Source organism: Oryzias latipes, chromosome 13, assembly GCF_053564925.1.
Source record: "Oryzias latipes strain Hd-rR chromosome 13, Olatipes_Hd-rR_3.1".
Taxonomy (NCBI): Eukaryota; Metazoa; Chordata; class Actinopteri; order Beloniformes; family Adrianichthyidae; genus Oryzias; species Oryzias latipes.
In genome coordinates, this window is record NC_136249.1 from 21,287,605 (window position 1) to 21,306,538 (window position 18,934).

Genomic DNA, 18,934 nt, shown 5'->3' on the forward strand with positions numbered 1-18,934 from the left:
TAGAAAGCAGGAGCATATTTTCTTAGGCACTGTTCATGTTTAAGTTAAAGCAAAACTACACACATCCACCCATGGATGCATTGACTGCTTCTTATCAGGGGTCAAGTTGACTAGGGCTAAAAAAAAAAGGAAAATCTGAGAACAAGATTCCCAGACTTCCCTCCCCTTGGCCACCCTTCTTAGTTTTTCATGAACAGTGCCAAATTGATACTCTCAAAGTCTGGACAGCTCACCGACTGACAGATGAATGACAGATGTGTGGACTATTTGTAAAGTTCCACCGGGATTTCCCTACAAGAACAATGATCTCAAAGGGGGAGAAACTGTAAAAAAGAAAATGTACACCTGCCCATACACAATGTTACGTGTTCCACAGAGGAAATATTTGTAAATGTGTGAATGCACATAAGCTCGCCTGTAATGTTCAAAATAGCAGGTACTATTTTGTTAACTTTTTGTTTTTGGGTGTTAAGGTTTAAGCACATATTTTACATAAAAATGATAAAAATCAACATTTTTTTTTACAAACAAATAAAAAATGTATTGTCCTGAATGAATGGTTGACTTTGATGTTCTATCCTTGTAAAATAACTATTACCATAAACGGACATCTTGTTGGTCATCCTTATGAGCTATTGCAACTCAGTGCCTTACTATATCATCTGCCTGTCTCCACCACAACCTGGTTTTTGGAGATGGTGCAAAAGCAGTGAAGGAAAGTACAAGATCAAGACAACTACTAAAACGCAAGGCTTTACTTCTAACCACAGGGCATGTTTGTGTGGGCTTATTTGCATGACAGGGCCATTGTGGAAGCTTGGAATACTAACAAAGCCCATCTCTGTGTCTTGTGTGTGTAATAGCTGCTGCTATAAGGCATGTTGCATTGAGAAGCCAGCAGTGAGAGGCAGTTTATCTGGAAGCAAGGGGTGGGGGGCGCTGGTGGGTGCAGTTAGTATTTCCCTTTTCTCTCTCACTTTTTTTCTGGACAGTGGACATATGCTCTGTCATTCCCACTGAGTGGCACATGCTAATATTTCTAATGTGTAGGAGGGAGATTCCATCTCTTCATTAGAATGCTTTTGTTTCTGCTTTTCTTTTTTTTCTTTCTGTGTGTGTGTTACAATGTTTATACTCAGCCATGTAAAGTACCTTAATAATGAACACAAGCGTGGGTGGTGGGTGGGATTTTATGCTGCAGTGACACAGACACTAATGACCTTAGTCGTGACCTAACATCACCATAGTTACTTCTTGATTTCTATAGGGACCAATGGGAGTGAAAAACTCAGAGAATGTACATTTTTTGCCTACATAAATGGCATTTGGTTAGAGCCAATTTGGTGTGTGCAATTTATAATTAAGTAGACCAACTTCTTATCTGGTATAATCTTTTTGTGAAAAAATGTGATTGCCATGCTATAAATGTTATTACAAAATTGAGCATTTTCATTCAAATTATTAATTTTATTGAACATTTTTCATATCTTTTTAAATTATCATTGCCCAAACCATCTCAGTGTGGCTTCCCTTCATTTATCTCCAAGACATCTAATAAGAACTGTCGCTCTGATGTATTAATTCCTGTTCCTATCCATCCTCATCATTCCCAGACAGAACCTCCAGCTCTGCCTCCTGTCTCTTTTTAAGAGGAGCAGAGCTGGTTAGGTTGATATTTCAGACAAATCGAACATTTTTTGGTGCAAGCATTAAATTCAGCATAGATGTACATTAGAATCCCCTCTTTCCAAAAACCGTGTTAGCCATGAGAAAAAAAAATCAAAAATGGCGGCCATTTGTAGAGATGGCAACCATACACTCAATTGTTACAAAAATTCAGTGAACTTTTGTCCTAGTCTCAAAATTATGGGCTGTACATGGACAAAATTCACTCTTTAAACTTGAGGAGTACCTAGAGAATAGAGAATACTATTAATTATATATATATATATATATATATATATATATATATATATATATATATATATATATATATATATATATATATATATATATATATATATATATATATAATATATATATATATATGTATGTATATATATATATATGTTTGAATATTTAATTTTCTCTTGGCGAATGCGCTTTTCTGAATGAGGGGATCCTACAACCATGCCAAATTCTCACCTCTTCTCCTCTTTCCAACTTTCTGTTTCTTTGGATTGTTGACCTTAAGTACTAAGAGTCTTCCACCTTCTTCATCTCTGGCCTGTGAAACTTCACTATTTCCCTTTTTATAAAACATATGCACAAGTCTATAATATTTAAAGCTGAACGTTAAAGTTGTCATGTCCTGAAACAGGTGAACAATGTAATTCCTGAATTGTTCACACAGTTAGAAGTACAAAGATATTGTAAAGTTTCAAAAAACATATAGAAGTTAAAAAAAGACCCTAATAATCTGAACAGGGAACAATAAAACGAAAACGTTTATACTGATCAGAAAGTTTTAAGTTGCCAGCACTTTTGCAAATACATTGTTGGCTGCTTTCTGCTAGCTTTGACAACAATGATGATGTTAAATTGAGGTAAAACATGTGAGAGCAATTATATTCTAAGATTGTTTTTTCCCCTTTTTATTTAAATTCAGCTATGCTTAGAGAAAAGCAGGAACACAATGAATAAAGCAAGACCAGATGTTTTGGTTAAACAAGAAAAAACACGAGTGGTAGAACTGACCTAGAGATATTTAGTTCAATGGGATGCCTTTTTGCATGCGAGGTTAGTGCACTTATGACTGTCTGCATACAAAAAAAAAGGTTAAGGGAGGTTTTAATCTGTCTTTTGGCTCAAAAATACAGCTTGAATGCTTCGTCTGTAAAGCCACTCACTCCCACTTTCCACCCACTTTCCATTTAACAGCCTCTCACTTTCCTTAGAGCCCAAAACTTTATCTGACTTCTTTCTGTAACAGAGTTACAACAAATGGAAGAACATGCATTTAGATACTCCATGATTTGTGAGCTCCTTTCTTTGAAACCTCTGCTGGTGTAAACAATCCCTCATGATGGGCAGAACTGCAGGATGTCCTAGTAAGATCTCCACTGTCGGAGCCACAACAGCACAAGCACAGCCAGCAGAACTCTACCCTAAAAAAGCTCTGGTTCTGGTCAGCTGACATGCATTGCAAAGTGTGATTTGTTGGAGGAACCAGGCTGGGCTGAACCACACACAACTGCAATCAGTGTCTGTGTGTTGGGGGGAGAGAGAGAGAGACATGCCAGTGTGTCAGCTCAGCAACAGTAACATTAGGAGCAGGAGCCTTGAACAGAGCAGCTTAGGGATATTTGCTAAAGTGTGCAAAGCTGGACTGGAAGAAGTAAAGTATAAGGGTGAGACGGGGTTGGCTGGAGACATAGGTATTGATTGGATTAGGTTTGAACTGACTGCCTCACCTGTGGCTGAGCTGGGAGCGCACCTGGATTCTAATCTACAAGGAGCCCAACAAGGACCCTTGGAAGTGAAGCCTGCACTGCTGGATGAGATCCGGCTGGATTGGAGCATTAAAGCAGGGGGAAAATGGGTTGCTCTGCCAGTGTGGTCCTGCTTCTACGGTCAGTGGGAGGATCCGACTTCGGTCACATGTGTTCACGGCAGGACCAGATGTCAGTGGAAGCTGCAACACCTACATTAGAGGGTTACACCACCAACAACTCACCACTTGCCATCATTATAATGGTAACCAGCGCAACTGCACCCCCAATGCCACATTACAGAGTAAATGCATGTGTGGGCAGTTAATGTTGGATGCAGTTATCTCCTTGGTGGCAACATATTTTTTTATGTGCTTTATTGGTAGTTCCTGTTCTGTTTTAACCAGAATAGAAAAGAGTTAAGTAGTAAAAATCACATTTACTTTTTACCATTCAAGAATTACCTCCAGTATTGTGGTTTTCTGCACCAGCTCTGCTATCCTTGTTCAACTTTATCTTTTATTACTGGGGTTGACGTATTATCAATCATTCTGCCTGGGTCTTTTGCCCTTACAGCTGATATGCAGATGGACGGAAATGGAGGGAGGAGAGTAGAGGGGGGATGTGGGGTCAGACATGAGGAATTTCATGTCTGTGGGAAAAACCTGCTTTTTGTGCATACGGAGTGCAGAGAAGATGATAAAAATAGTTATTTAAACAGAACCATCATGGTGAATGATGGTGAATAATTTTGAATGAATGCATGCTTGAAAAACAAAAAAAAAAAAAACTTAAAAAAGTAATCTTCCTTAAAGTCCTGTGTCATTTTCTAGAACAGAAACCAGAGGGGCAGCAGTTCATAACACTCCTTCCCGCTTAACTTACAGCCCCCTCACAACATTTCCGGTGCAACAAAAATGGCGAGCAATATTGGAGCCATCTAGCCGTAGCCATATGCCAACTCAGATGAGAAAAAAGAAGACCTACATGGAACTATTTGCCTGCACGTAGAATGGAGTGGAGCAGGGAGCTTGTGGCTTGCTGTTGCAGCTTCTATTTGTCACAACTGCAATTTTAGCATTTTTGCTTAATTTATAAAGCTACAAGCTTCTTCCAACAGCAGTTTTTCATCTGCTCCTGATTGCAACAATTGAAATAAATTAACACTCAGAAATGCAATTTTAGCTTAACTTTCTTTCTTTTCCTGCATCATGAGAAAAATGCCACAAGAACATGTTTAAAACAACATAAACACGATTTTCATCAGAGTGGGTCTTTAAAGTTGTGATTTTTTTATATCATCTTGTCCTTGTAGTAGGGCTGCTTGTAGAGTAAATACGTAAAATTCATATACAACATGCATCTTTCAAAATAACATTTTCTTTGTACAATTTTATGTTACTTCCCTAAAACTTGGCTTTTATGACTTTCCCAGCAAAAGTCATGTAAACTAATTAAATGTCTAATGTCTAATTCAATTATTAAACATAAAAAAACATCAGCAGTGTTTGAAACTACTGCCCCAATGCTGCATTTTTCTTCCCCCCTTAGAATGAATTATGTCTTCCACAGAGTATGAAATAGATCAATGCAGAGAATTTTGCAAAAGCATAAATCTAAAGAGGCCAATTCCACTGTGAGTGAAAAAAACATAAATCAGATATTAGGCAAAGCAGAGCTTTCAAATCTTAAATGAATTACAAAATGCAATACATTAATGCAAATAAACTAAAAAGTAAAAAAAGAAACTGCAGTGTACTGATCTTTTGCAGATTGGTTAATTTAATTAATATAAAAACATTTGCATTGCACATTTGCAGGAATCCTGTGCGTCTCTTTTGATCAAAGCTTTGTGTACCATAAGTCAGCATTTTCTCCTCAAAACATTAACTAATTAGCTGTTTTACAAGTATATTTTAGATGGTGGAATGGGGTTGACTTTTCAAGGATGGTGGATGTTTTAAAGTTTGTGTACCTTTCAAAATACTACAAACTTGTGAGGCTTTGCAACAAAAAAGTGTCAGCATGAAATACTTTGAAAACAGTCTTTGACGCGAAACATCTGTTTTATATGCCCACCAGATATGGGTCAGTGAGATGTTCAAGCCTAACATCAGTCTTCATGAACATGTAGCGTAGTCTGTTGCAACCTGAGACAGACACAACACATTTGCTAACAATAGAATGACAAACTTATCTGCACCCAAAGATAAAATCCTCCACACTTTCTTTGCACAGGAGGTTTCTTGTAACTGTTCAAATCTGGATTCTCTTGCTTGTGATGCAGCGGTGTTAATCCACACACTACCATTGTCCAATGTTGTAGCGTGATGCAGCCAATTAACTGAGCTGCCACTCGGCCAGAGACTAACAGACCAGTGAATAAAATGAGACTGCGGCATGGAAAGTGTCATCTGGTCATGACATACTGTCAAAACAATATGTTTGCATAAATAAAGGCTAGTACATTTTTCAGCCAACATAAATGTCATGCTAGCATGATATTTTTTATTTGCACTGATCACATATTCAATGTTTTGTTTTATACAGTTGATTTAATCAACCCTTAGTTAAAAAATACAATATCACTTCATCAAAATAATTTATCTTTTTTTAGTGATTTTCTTTGTATTTTTAATGCAAATAAACGGTCTTCGGGTAACTATTAATGTAAGTATTTCTTATTTTACTAATGAAAGTTCCAAATCTGTTCAATTTCAATTTAAATATCCCTCTATCTTCCTGGACATCAGCCATAAATAGTGGAGATGAAATAGGTGCATGTATAAAATAGCAGTTTGCTTGGAAAGGTTCTCATCAACCCCACTGACCAATCGTCTGCCCATGAGCCCCTCCAGGAATTCTGGGAAGTGTAGTGCACCTAAAATCCAATGTGCCTTATGTATGAAAATAGATTGTTCATTTTCAGTTCACAGATATTGCACCTGATGGTCTGAAAAATCTCGGTATTGTTAAATCGTAAATCATTGAATTTGTGAATCAAAGGATAATCAATATCCCAGTCATACTATATCCTACAGTAATAAGGAACTGTTCAACATTGCGTGTTGATTTAGTTTTTATTGTTTGCCACCTTTTTGACTTTGACACCAGTGTTTCCATGTTATATAAACCCTCCAGGCATCGGATTTAAAAATTCAACCAGCTTCCTATTTTTTGCTTCATTGGACCAGTGACTCTGTGGTGAATCAACACATCAAGTTATCCCTAAAAAAGAAACAGTTTGTTAGATCAGAGTGACTTCTCCTGTAGGCATGAATCTTCATTAGTCCCACTGTACTGTTGCAACAATATAAAGCAGATGGCTTCTGTCTGAGCTCTGTCGTCTCAGCAGCTGTCTCTGTCCACACTTTACTCTCTATAAATCTGTAGCACAAGCCCTGACTGTCTCCGCTCCCCCTCTTTCTTTTCTTACCCTTTCTTTAAGTCTCATAAATCTACAAGCTTGTGTAATATATACAACATTGTCATTTTTAGGTTAATTTTTGTTTTGCTTTTGCTGTGCTCATTCCTGTTGTATTTAATTCCTTGTATTCTACAGGACTAATTTAGAACAGAATTTCTAGCTCCCCATTATGTGAGAGCACAACAATTAAGGGTTCTATTTGTGCCCTCCATCCAGCTGTAGTTTACCAACATTAACACCCACTTTCCTCATCCCTGCTGAGTGTGGGGGACAGAAAAACAAAGGGCTTGGTGACTAAAGGAGAGATGTTAAAGGGGGACCTTTAGGAAGAGAAACAGAGATAATAAAAAGCTGTGAAGGTTACTGCAATTTTTCAAAGGATGAAAAAAAACATTAGAGGAAAGAGTATTAGCAGCTGGTTGGCAGATGAAGGGAGTGTAAGAACAAACTATAGGACTGCAATTAAGGTAAAGTAGTAAAACAGTAAAACAGTAGAAATAAAGTAACAAAAATCATTACATGTAATTGAAAATTATAAAGACACGGCACTATTTCGCATATATTAAACATCTTATATTTATGGCATTTCCTGTGTAGACATCTGTTGATATGAAAGATGTCCTCTGGGCTTTTTAATGTTTGTGTTATACAGCAGAAGTCTAATCCTTAACTGCATCGACAAATATGTATAAATAAGAATATGCAGTTGAACTAATTCTGATAATACTTACTGGTATACTGCATATTAAAGACGTTTTGTAGATTTGGGTTTGATTTTTGTTACGTGAATATATCTTAAATTAAGATAGATTGTAATTTTAGGTCCACGCATAAACATGTTATTAACAAAGAGCGTTTTCTTGGATTAGCAAGTACATTTATGATATGTTAATATTTTGGAGGTTAAGTTCAGCTTTTCAATGAAAATTACTTTAAAGAACCTCAAACATTTTTGAAGTTCTTTAAAGTAGTAAGATTTCTTTTCATTAACCCATCTTAAAGTAAGAAGACTAAACTTATTTTTGACAAGATTACAAAAACAAGCAAACACAAGTTCACTTTGCTCATGTTTAAACATTTACCAATATTTAGTTAAACATGACTGGCGCATGGGAAACCAGGGTATGATTCCCAGCGGGCATGATGAGCTTCATCCAGTGTGGGTCTTTGGCCGCCTAACTATGTAGCCACAGGCCAGATTAAATACAGGGTTGTGTCAGGAAGGGCATTTGGCGTAAAAACTTCTGCCAAACCACCTGTGCGACTCAGTGAAAGCTGATTTGCTGTGGCGACCCCTGAAGGGTTATGCCAAAAGGTGAACAACATGTTTCAACTATGTAGTTTTAGCACTTTTGCATGCCCCCCATCCTGGCTTCTGTATAACCCAGAGTAGCTGTGACTCAGACAGCATAATAGTTATCTGCTGATCTAAAGGTTGGTGGTTCGATTGCTGACCTTTTCAGTCTAAATGCCATGCTAATACAAAAATTTAGTGTCTGCATAAGTGTGCAACAGCAGTTTAAGAACACAAAATACCATACAGGTGCAGTTCAACTGTGCAATTTTCATGTCAATGGACACAGTTTCTACTCTTAAAATTGCACAGTATTGCTATCATTAGATGTTAAATCATTTTAGATGTCTATTAGTTATGGCAGCAGACATATAGAAGGTATCTGGTTAGATGTCTCAACAATGGAAACTGCCTCAAGAGAATGAACAGGTGCAAGAAAACAAAGGCACTTGTGACAGTTTTTTTTTTGTTTATTTTAGATCATGTTGTTTTTGTGCTATTTTAGCAAAGACCCAACACACATTTGTCTTTAGATTAAAGGTGCAGTGATACCAGTTATAGAAATATGCCCTGGCAAAATAGACTTTTGCCAGGGTTATTATGCCTTCCATTGAAGTAAGAGTAATTTAATTTCATTTATAGTTTATAAGCCGTAAATTCCAGGAATTACACAGACATTTTTGAGCCTTTAATGTACTATTGTTATCAAAAATCTAAATTAATACTGAATTATGAAATGCCAAGTTACAAAAAAAATATTCCGCTATAATCATGAAATTACTTGATCTAATTCATTTCAAAGAGTTTAAGACTTTAGTATTTAAATTTAGTCAAACTCATTCCAATAGGAACAGATTATCCTAATCTCTACACTGCTATCTGGAATCTACCAATAAAACACCTTTTTACCTAGTTTGATGCAATCCCATTTGTCCTTTTTTCCAGCAATGGTAGCAGAAATCCTATTCAAGTATGGTGACTAAATAGTCCCAAAACATTTGTGTGTAAAATAGTTGATTTGAAACTTGTGTCTGCCTGTTTGTGTGTAACTTTGGACTTGTGTGTGGGTTTTAATTGATTTATATCTCGTACATTACAGACACTTTGACATATGAGTTTTATGACTGTTGACAGGGAACCAATCCAGCGACCTTCTGGTTGGGCATCAACTGCTCTACCTTTGCAGCACAGCTGCCCCCCCTAGAGTATTATTTTAGACGTTACCAATCATTACAAGGGTTTCCAGGCTAATCCCCATACTGGACTATGGACTAGCAGTTAAAGGCAAATTATAGAGCCAAAATTTATATATATATATATATATATATATATATATATATATATAAATATACACTTGCAGATACTGCATTGTATCAAGTATTTACATCCTCATTCTTCATAAATCCTGTGACAGTTTTCCGTATTGGTTCATTTGTATCATGAAACAAGTTGAAACCAATTGAATTGGTTCAAAATAATAAAAGTTTTTGTTGTACCAACAAAAGTTTGTCCCCCTTGGCAGGCATCTCTATTTCTGCTGCTGAGTAACAGGCTGGTAGAATCAGTGTTTAACTATTTTCAGACACCATCCAGCTGCAGATTGGCTTTCCCTTGTAATGCATGAACCTTTTTTTAATACAAAAATATTATTTGTGCTGAATTGAGTATGTGTTAATACTGTAGCTCTTTTCGTGCGTGCACACATTGTTTTCAGACAGCCTTATTTAGGGATGTAGAACAGGAAGTTAATGGTTTGTTTAGGGTTGGGCGTCTGTCATAGAGAACAACCATCTGATGTTGAACTACATTTAGGCCAAAGAAAGATGAGACACATGCAGTTTGACTTTTTTTTCTATGCTTCACAACTGTTTGGTTTAGGTTAAGAGTTAAAGCTGCCAAATTGTCTCAAACAGCATCAACAATACTAAATTAATGTGTGTACTGGAGATTCTGGAAGGTTGATTTATTTTCATGGTGGATTTTTGTTGTAGCTCTCATGAGTCTGTGGTGAGTGTGCTCGAAAACCACACAACTTCCTCTCTTTCCACGTGTGCTGACAAAAAAACCCCATACATTGTTAGTTCTGCTTCTGAAAGAGCACATGTCCGTTCTGCGTGTTTTGGGTAGTTCAAGTTAGTTTTTCATTTGGGGCAGGACTGTAACCTGTGCAATGAGCTTCAGGAGCAAAATCACCTTCAGGAAGAAAATAAAGAGCAAACGAGTGCGTGCGAATTTCAACCGGATCAGTATTGTACGTATTCGTCAGTTTTATTCTGTTTGATACTTGCCGGCTGTTGCTTAAAATTTGATGTCAGCTACCATATGGTGATTTTTAAACACTCAGAACATTAACAAATGATTTGCTTGTGGTGTCAGTGCCCACTTAAACTTACTAAGTTTAATTTTTATTTATATTCCCTTTCTTTAATGTGTGTTTTTGATGAGGCGGGGTGTGTCTAACTTGACACTTAATTGTATCTAATTGCATTCTTTATTTTGTATTTGCCAAGAGGCAGACTCTCTTTTCCACATTTTACTCCAACGTCACATAGATTAGGACACATATACAATTTTAGAAACAAAACCTACAATTTGTGTGCTCATCTGCAAATGACTTGACCGATGTTTTACAGTCTCATAGATTATAATTGTTTCCACTGCCACAAAAGTTTAATAATGTTCCTGATTAGTCATGTTCTGTTTTCTTCAATATGTTGAACTCAGTTTATAAGATATTTAACTTTGTCTTACTTCCTTTATCAGGGTGTGTAGTGGTTTAAAAGACTTCTAAATTTCTACTTATACAAACATCTACTTAGAAGATGGTTATATGCTAGCAAAGATCTGACGGAAATTAGGAACTAGAAACCACATGGAAAGTAGCCTATGTAGCCTATTTTTTTTTACAGATGGCAGTGGGAAAAACAGAAAAGAGGCTATGGTTGTTGAATCTTGGTCACTTCCTTTCTGTAACTGTGAGGTTCATGTCTGGGCTCTGAACTGTCATTTGGGTGTTCAGAAAGGAGCCCCTTTCGGAAGGTCAAATGTGAAGAGTAAAACCTGGTTGTAAGCTATGTGAGGTGGGAACCAAAAAAGATAGCAACTTCCTGTTTCTGACCACAACCTGCTCCACCTTACAGTTTACTGTTCTCAATTCTCTAAAATATTTATTATATACCACAGTTCTCTGTCATAGTTTTTTTTGTTTTATAAAATGCACACAATCTAAGACAGTGGTACATATTATGTAGAAGTAAACATACAAAAACGTCATGGATGTATGGCTCCTAAGGGTCAATTAGTGGGGGGCCATTATACAGTGAAAGGCATAACTTCTAATATTTAAATTTCTCTTTTTATATTTAAGCATGAATATGGTTTTAGTGGAGCATTGCTCCACATTATTGTCTAATTGTAGCAAGAAAATGTGCCTTGAACCTTGTAATGTTTAATAGCGTTTACCAGAGCTGCACTTAAGCTACTTAGCAACAGTACTTCCTCTACACCTTACTTAGTTCCTAATGATGAAATTCACTAGAAATGTCACTATTTTTACAGACCAGCAACATGATATTTTTTCATAATGTAATATGACAACTTTCCAATTGAAGGAGTATATTTGTTCAGTATATTTTTTTAGCATACTTCCTTCACCATTATGGGGGGGTGGGGGGGTTCCATGTCATTTCTGTCTAAGTTTCATTTGCAACTTAGAAAGTTATCATTTTGTTTAAAGTCAGAGAATGTTGAATGTCAAACTTGAACAAATGTGTCATATCTTCAGACTTTATTTTGCATTTATACACATACTATGCATGTTTGTATTACATCATACAACATCTTGTATTACATATTCTAGTGATTTGTAATTCCACTGTCCTTTTCTGTATATATTTTGTGTTGATTACAGATCATTTATAGCATTTTGTTGGAATTTAAAGCTCTTCTGGTGTTATTTCAAAAGGCACATCATTTAATGTTTTTTTTAGACCATTGTACTATAATTTCTATGTGGTACTGTTTCTGCATTGGATCATTTTTGAAACAGAAGTACAATATTGACACAGTTCCACTTGAATACTAAACAAGTCTTTGCATTTTGACTTGCAGCAAGAGAAGCCTAAGGTGATCGATCCTCTCGACTATGAAGCTGTCATCGCCGAACTAGGGGATGAGTTAAAGGAAGACCCTGTAAGGGACTTGTATCTGTTTCCTGACAATGATTTCTCAGTAAGTATACTTTCAATTTTTCAACAAGAAATTATAAGAAATCTTTTTCAATAATTTACAAAAAAAACCTGTTAATTTCAATTTTTTTAGCAACCATCTAAAGCAGCATTTTCTAGGTCTCCAAACAAACCATTATGGCTCACTTTTTTTTCTAAATGCCAGCTAAATCCACGATCAATTTTCACTTTGGAGAAGACTGAATTCTTTCCTGAAATGTGTTCGACTTGGGAATAATATGTGTAATTGTAGAGTTATGGATTTCAAATAGCTTGGAAATGGCTTAGTGCAAAATTGCATCTAGAGAATCATTACTAACTCTTTTACTCTTTGGCTCTGCATTAACACCAAGCTTTCAAAATATCATGTTTTACATAGATACCTTCAATGTTCTGATATTTAAGGCTGTAGATTTTTTTAAAGGCTTAGTTTCTTTCTTTTTTGAATGACTGTTTGTCCTAAAGCAAACAGTAATGCAGGTTTGTTAGTTGACTACATATGCAGATTTAAAGCTTTAGGTCTGACGGGAATTCATTATTTTATTGTAGGCAACTATGAACCAGCTGTCTTTACTCTCTTTTTCTGTCTGGTGCCTAGATGTAGGGAGTGTAATGCAAACTAAGCATATTAATAATCCATGTCACATATCATTAGATGGACCATACCAATACATTTAAAAAAAATTCAATTCTCTTTGGGTCCCAGAAAATGATACAGAGATCATTTTTTGTTTGCTTTCTGTACATTCTGTACATGACAATGATCATGTTATCAGTCTGTGGTAAAAGCTTCTTCTACTGTTCATCACAAAGCTGAATGTATGGTACTGCAGTCTTTCATGACTATCTGGCAGCAAAGTGTTTTCTTCATGTCTGTAAACTGTCAGGTACTACACCTGAAAGTGAAAATTGCGAGCCAAAGTAATCACTATTCAACACTAACAACAAACAACTGTAACTACTTTTTCATAATAGTAACAACTGACAGGTATAAGTAGTCTATTTTTGAAAACAGATTTTTAAAATTGAAATTACCTGGCTGCGTGAATTGTTGCACAGTAACTATAACAAAGCCTAATACATTTTATTCCCATATATGATGGGAATAAAGCTTTTAGATTTTAGGACGATCGAGTTAATGACTAGGAGTGTCAAAACAAATGACTGATTTGACTTTGCAAAAACCATTAGAAAAGTGAAAAAACACACCAATAACAAGCTGTCCATCATTTTGTTGATACCCACACAATTGTTTTTACATAAGCGTGCATTTTGAGTTCCGAAGAAATCCTTATGTTTTGGTTTACTGTCGAGTGATGTGAAAATTAATACATTCAGAGCAGAATGGACTGTAGCATAAAACCTGGGGTGTATATCTTTCCCTCTCAAATGGTTTGATACGCATTTTGATGCATGCTCCACAAATCTATACGAAAGAGATTCAACTCCGTAGCAATACAGAAAAGTCCAATTATTTTACATAAATAGATAAAATCTGGATTTTTATTTATTTGACGTTTAAAAAAATCCATGAAAATGTCTTTAAACTAAAAAACTCTTTTTTTTTCTTAACGGCACTTTAAATTTTAAGCTACAAAAACAAAATATCTTTGACATAACAACTTTAGTCCTAAAATCTAGCATTTGGAGCCTTATTGAATGTTTTTTCTTTAGGGTTAAATAAAAGTGTGTCATAATGTCTTATTCAGGTATTGTTTGCAGTGATATTAAGAAAGGGTTATCATATGTTTAGTGCACACAACACACATCGGTCGATGTGGTTCAGCTACACCCGGTTGTGATTGGAGGTCTTTTTGTGGGCATCACATGTTCATAAAGATCAGACTGTTGAGAGCACAACAGAAAGAGAAACTGACTTAGTTTGCCAGAAATGGATCATTTACTTCTCCTTTTTTTAAATCTTTTTACAAACGTAATCTTGTTCATATCTGTGCATGGTTTGCCGTAACTCCCAGAGCTAGATCAATTTTTTATGTGTATTTTTTTATGTTCCCAGTATACACTAATTTCCCTTTGTTTTTTGTCATCGTAGCACTAGTTTAGCCCACATTTAACAATGTTAGGTTTAAGGACTGTTCCTAATGATTTCAACTTTTGTAGAGGTGTCGATATTTACTATCAGCCCAAACTACTTTCTTGCTTACTTAAGTTTTGGTGTAGAATCTAATAAAAAAGACAGATTGAGTATAATACGACATGTGTTATATTATTGTCAAGTTGTATCCAATTAAGATCAATCAATGACCAGATTATTTTTACAAATAAAGGCTATCTTTTAATTATCCCTCTGTTTAGAGATAGGGCCTACTGTCATTGTGCTCCAATAGATGAATGACATTTTTAATATGCATGAAGTACGAACGCATGAAGTTGTTCTTTCGGTGAAACTATTCCCTCTTTGTGAACCCTAAGAGCATATTTATTAAACACAATCGACACTCTGCAGAGATAGCATTACAAGCCGAAGGGAGCTGTCCAATCCAGCCTAGTCTTCAAGAGCAACCACGTCGCTTGCATTCCAGCTTTGCCTGCTCAGCTTTCCAATGACTAGCTGACTCAGGTGATTCTGACTGACCGAACACAGCTGATTAAGCCTTTCACCAGCACGCAGTACAGGGAGAGCTGGAAATCAGTTTTGTGGCTCTTGAGGACCAGGGTTAGCCAGCCCTGGGTGCAGTTAGAATACAGTGGAGAAACACAGACATACGGACAAACTGTAAATAATCATAGTGGTAGGTTTAAGTCAAAACCAGAAATGCTTTTTCATTATCAAAATGAAGCTGCATTTTTTTACTGAAAATTCAAATGAAAAAGCAATCCTTCAAAATGCTTTTTCATTTTCTTCTTAACATCGCTTATTCTGTCACTTAATTAAAATTATAATGAAAATGGTATTTGACATTTCATTTTCAAAAGGTTCTCTGGTAAATGTGTAGCAAAATTCCTTTAGAAATGTCTAATTTGACAATTAAAATGGATTAATAGAAATGCTTTTTCATTTTAAAGATGAAGCTGCATTTTTTGACTCAAAATTCAAATGATAAAGCAATACTTCAAAATGCTTTTTCATTTTATACTTTAAAACCGCTTATTCTGTGTCATAATTAAAACAAAAATGCAAAGAGGGGATTGCATTTGTGTTGTCACATCCACCCTGCAAACATTGTCGCAATATTCATTTCGAAAAAGCATTTCCAGCGGGGAGGCGGGGCGATGACATCAGTGCTTTCTCTGTGTGTGCGGCTGCTAAGAGACACAGACATACCAGGAGTAGCTTTCTGTTAGTGGCACAGAAGATGGCTTTGTGATGGTTGTGAACTTCTGATGATTTTACACAGCTTCTCAGGACTACGTAGCAGCATTTACGCCCTCTGCTGTCCTTCTGCTGTCCTCCTTCGGACAACCAAGCTTTTTTCTTCGGACCGGGCACCGGCAGCTGCCTTCGCATAGTGGAGCGCGAAGCTCCCGATCATGATCGCCGAAGGCGGAAATGCTGCTACAATCTGGGAAACCATCATATAAATTTGTGTTTCCAGTTGTGTCCAGAACAAAATAAAGGATGATGTAAATCCAACATATTTACATCCGAAATGCTCATTGCCCGTTCAGAGTTTTAAGTTCGGTAAAGTTCGGTAAAGTTAGAAAGATATTCACAGATTCGGTCTTCTGGCCTCAATAAGTCTTCTGATAAACGTTCAAATGTGACAGCAAGTATCTCAATCCTTTTGTACACAAAAGCTGAAACGTCTTCTAACTTTTAAAACTAAGTCCAGGTGACAGCCCCTAAACCTACTACTATGATGGAATCAACCTGGATGAATGAGAGTCTTCATCGACAAACTGTAGTTAAATGAAAAATAATTATGGCTCCTGTTACACATCAATATGAAAGTGGTTTTGTTTGTCTTCTCTCTGAAGCACGTCAGACACACTTAAAATTTTCATCAGATAATTGGTTAATAATTACAAGCAGCCTCTCAATAGTCTGATTGATTTATCACAGTTTGGGATTTTCTGAATTCAGAAGTTCAGATGAAACATGTTAAATTGAAATGAGATCAGAAAAGCAGCTGTAGCCATGTTAAGCTCAGAAACAAACCAAACGGAAAGTTTTTGACCATTTTTATTGCAACTTTATTATACACTAAACAAAAAACATCATATTTGGATGCATAAATCCTCAGAGCAATAAAAGACTCAAATTTGTGTTTGGCTTCAGACTTATGTAATTTTCTTTGTAAAAGCTGTTTTCACACTTTTGGTAAGAAAAATATCTCCATCAGTATTTCCTTGAATAATTGTGACCATACACTAAGGATGTAGGCTCCAACTGGTTTTTCAAACCTAAATAAATACATATAAATGAGATTGGAAGAATAATAAAATTCATACATACATAAGTAAATTAAAAAATAATCACTCAAAATGAAACAGTTACAGGTTAAAGAGACTTTATGTAATCAAATGTGTAACTTTTCCAATATTTTTTCATAAACAAGCTGAATGTCGTGGAGGTTTTTCTCACTCTAATATCCTGCGATGTTTCAGGTATCCACTGTGCCTCAGGAGAGACGAACTCTCAAGTCCTCTGTTCCTGAGGGGGCAGAACAGGCTGAATGTCTGCTGGTCAGACAGGTATGATGTGTGTGACGCATTTGTTTCTTCTTTTGCATTAGATCTGATGTAAGCCAAGTTCATGTGGTTTAAAGAGGAATTAGCTTTAGTTGGTGGTTACTGGCCAGTTTAGACAGTTGTTTCACCCAACATGGGATTTCCTGATACTGGATACTCTGTGGTTTCACTGAACATCTGAAATAAATCAAGTGTGTGCGTGTAAGCCCTCATTCCGATCAACCAGCAGCAGTTTCAAAGATTCAGTTATGGCTGAGGAATCCCCCTAACCCCCTTTTCCCCCCAGACAGTCACAGCCCATTGGAAACGAGACGTAATGCGCCTGATTTGTTTGCAACCTGTTAAGGCAATGGTGTACATGCTCTCATGGCTATATCTGCATTTGATAAAAGTGAATAGATTGAACCGGATCTTCAGACGTCATCTGGCAAACAGACAGGATGTGAAACTACCCTGCAGCTTTTTTGATTTCCACTGTAATGCACATGTAGTTTGGGTGCTGTATTTTAACCAGATCAACTAATCCCTGGAGATATAAGAAACTATAGGCCCTAAGAGACAGAGCTTTAATTCAGTTCCTTTTATAATTGAGTGTACTCCAGTCTTGGTGAGTTTGGCAAATTCACGGAAGCTGTTTTATACATTTTCTTCTTCATATTGAAACTGCAAATTAAAAGTGAACAACCACAGTGGATGACTGTGTAAACTAAATTGTTATATGAAATAAATCTCTCTATATGTTCAGCTCAATAGCATTTGCAGATGCTTTAAAATCAGAGTTTTGGGAATACAGACTCCTTCCTCTGTGTACCAACTAGAACTGGAACAAACTTGATATAAATTATGCTCGTCTTTGAGCTCAGTCCATATTTAATGTGTGTCAGTGGAGTTGTACTTTTTCCTCTTTGAATGTCCTCAAACCTTACATTTTGCTATAATATAGACAAAGCTGGAACAAATAAAAAAAAAACTCATTTTACTTAATACTACATGCTAGACTCTAGAGAGATGGAAAAAAAAAGGTTTTCAGATCATTTCTAGCTATTATTTTCTCTAAGAGTCAACACTTAAAATTACTCTGTTACTCCGACACAACTTGTCTTTTTAACTTTTAATCCTCTATTTTAGGCCTGCAAGTACTACAACGCTGAACTAAATGTAGTTCAGTTTAAGTATGATGACTATGCTGGAGATTACCGTCTGCTGCCAAGGTAATACACTTTTCCTCTAGCTCTTTTTAACCATTTGCAGAGTTTTTATTTTTAATTGTAGATTTTCCATTATAACTGAATACGTCAGCAAGGATAAAAACAGCTTTTTTGTTCTAACTAAGAAACATTGAGAGTAAGTAACCATAAAGTTATTTTTGGAGTCAAAACAAATGAATAGCACACAATTTAATTGCTATTGAATGTCTTCAGTATTTTCCCATAGCTAATTTAAAGTGTGTTTCTTTACTGCTTTTTGAAGCAGTAAAGAAACGTGTCTAAGGCTCATTCTTTCTTTTTGTCTTGCAATAAGCATTACACTAACCATTTAAAAAAGTACGCTATATTTGACTTCTGGACTTTTTGTGGCTGAAGTTATCTTGTTAAACAGTAAAAAAAAATACATGCTGACATTAGGACTGGCAACAAGATTACATCTCCCAACCCTATGCTCTTATGTACTTGCATGGTTGCTCAAACTGCTTTGGTCTTCTTTAATTCATGATCAGTGAGTGGTTTACTGCAAAATTATTAGCACTGTAAATAGAATTCACAAAACATGATTGCACTCACCAGAAGTGTGTAAATAACTTTGAGGTTTCATTTTATTTTTAAACAAGCAATGGTAAAAGAAACACAAGATAGTGTAGCAGAGAAAATATAATGTGATAATGTCACTGTGCTGCTGGTTTCTG

At 36.0% G+C, this 18,934-nt stretch overlaps 1 protein-coding gene across 7 annotated transcripts in view; it reads left to right on the forward strand.

Moving 5' to 3' along the window:
* dock10 (dedicator of cytokinesis 10) overlaps nt 1-18,934 on the forward strand; it is a 64,880-nt gene that overhangs the window by 18,652 nt on the left and 27,294 nt on the right. For 4 of the 7 annotated variants that reach the window (XM_078929651.1, XM_078929655.1, XM_078929652.1 and 1 more), the window contains exons 1-4: nt 3,411-3,696; nt 12,263-12,382; nt 16,948-17,034; nt 18,160-18,242. In XM_078929651.1, the coding sequence (XP_078785777.1) occupies nt 3,538-3,696; nt 12,263-12,382; nt 16,948-17,034; nt 18,160-18,242 (449 nt within the window). In that variant the 5' untranslated portion in view covers nt 3,411-3,537. Of the gene's footprint in view, nt 1-3,404; nt 3,697-10,226; nt 10,404-12,262; nt 12,383-16,947; nt 17,035-18,159; nt 18,243-18,934 lie in introns of those variants that run through there. The other 3 variants (XR_013647146.1, XM_078929654.1, XM_078929653.1) reach the window with 3 other exon arrangements.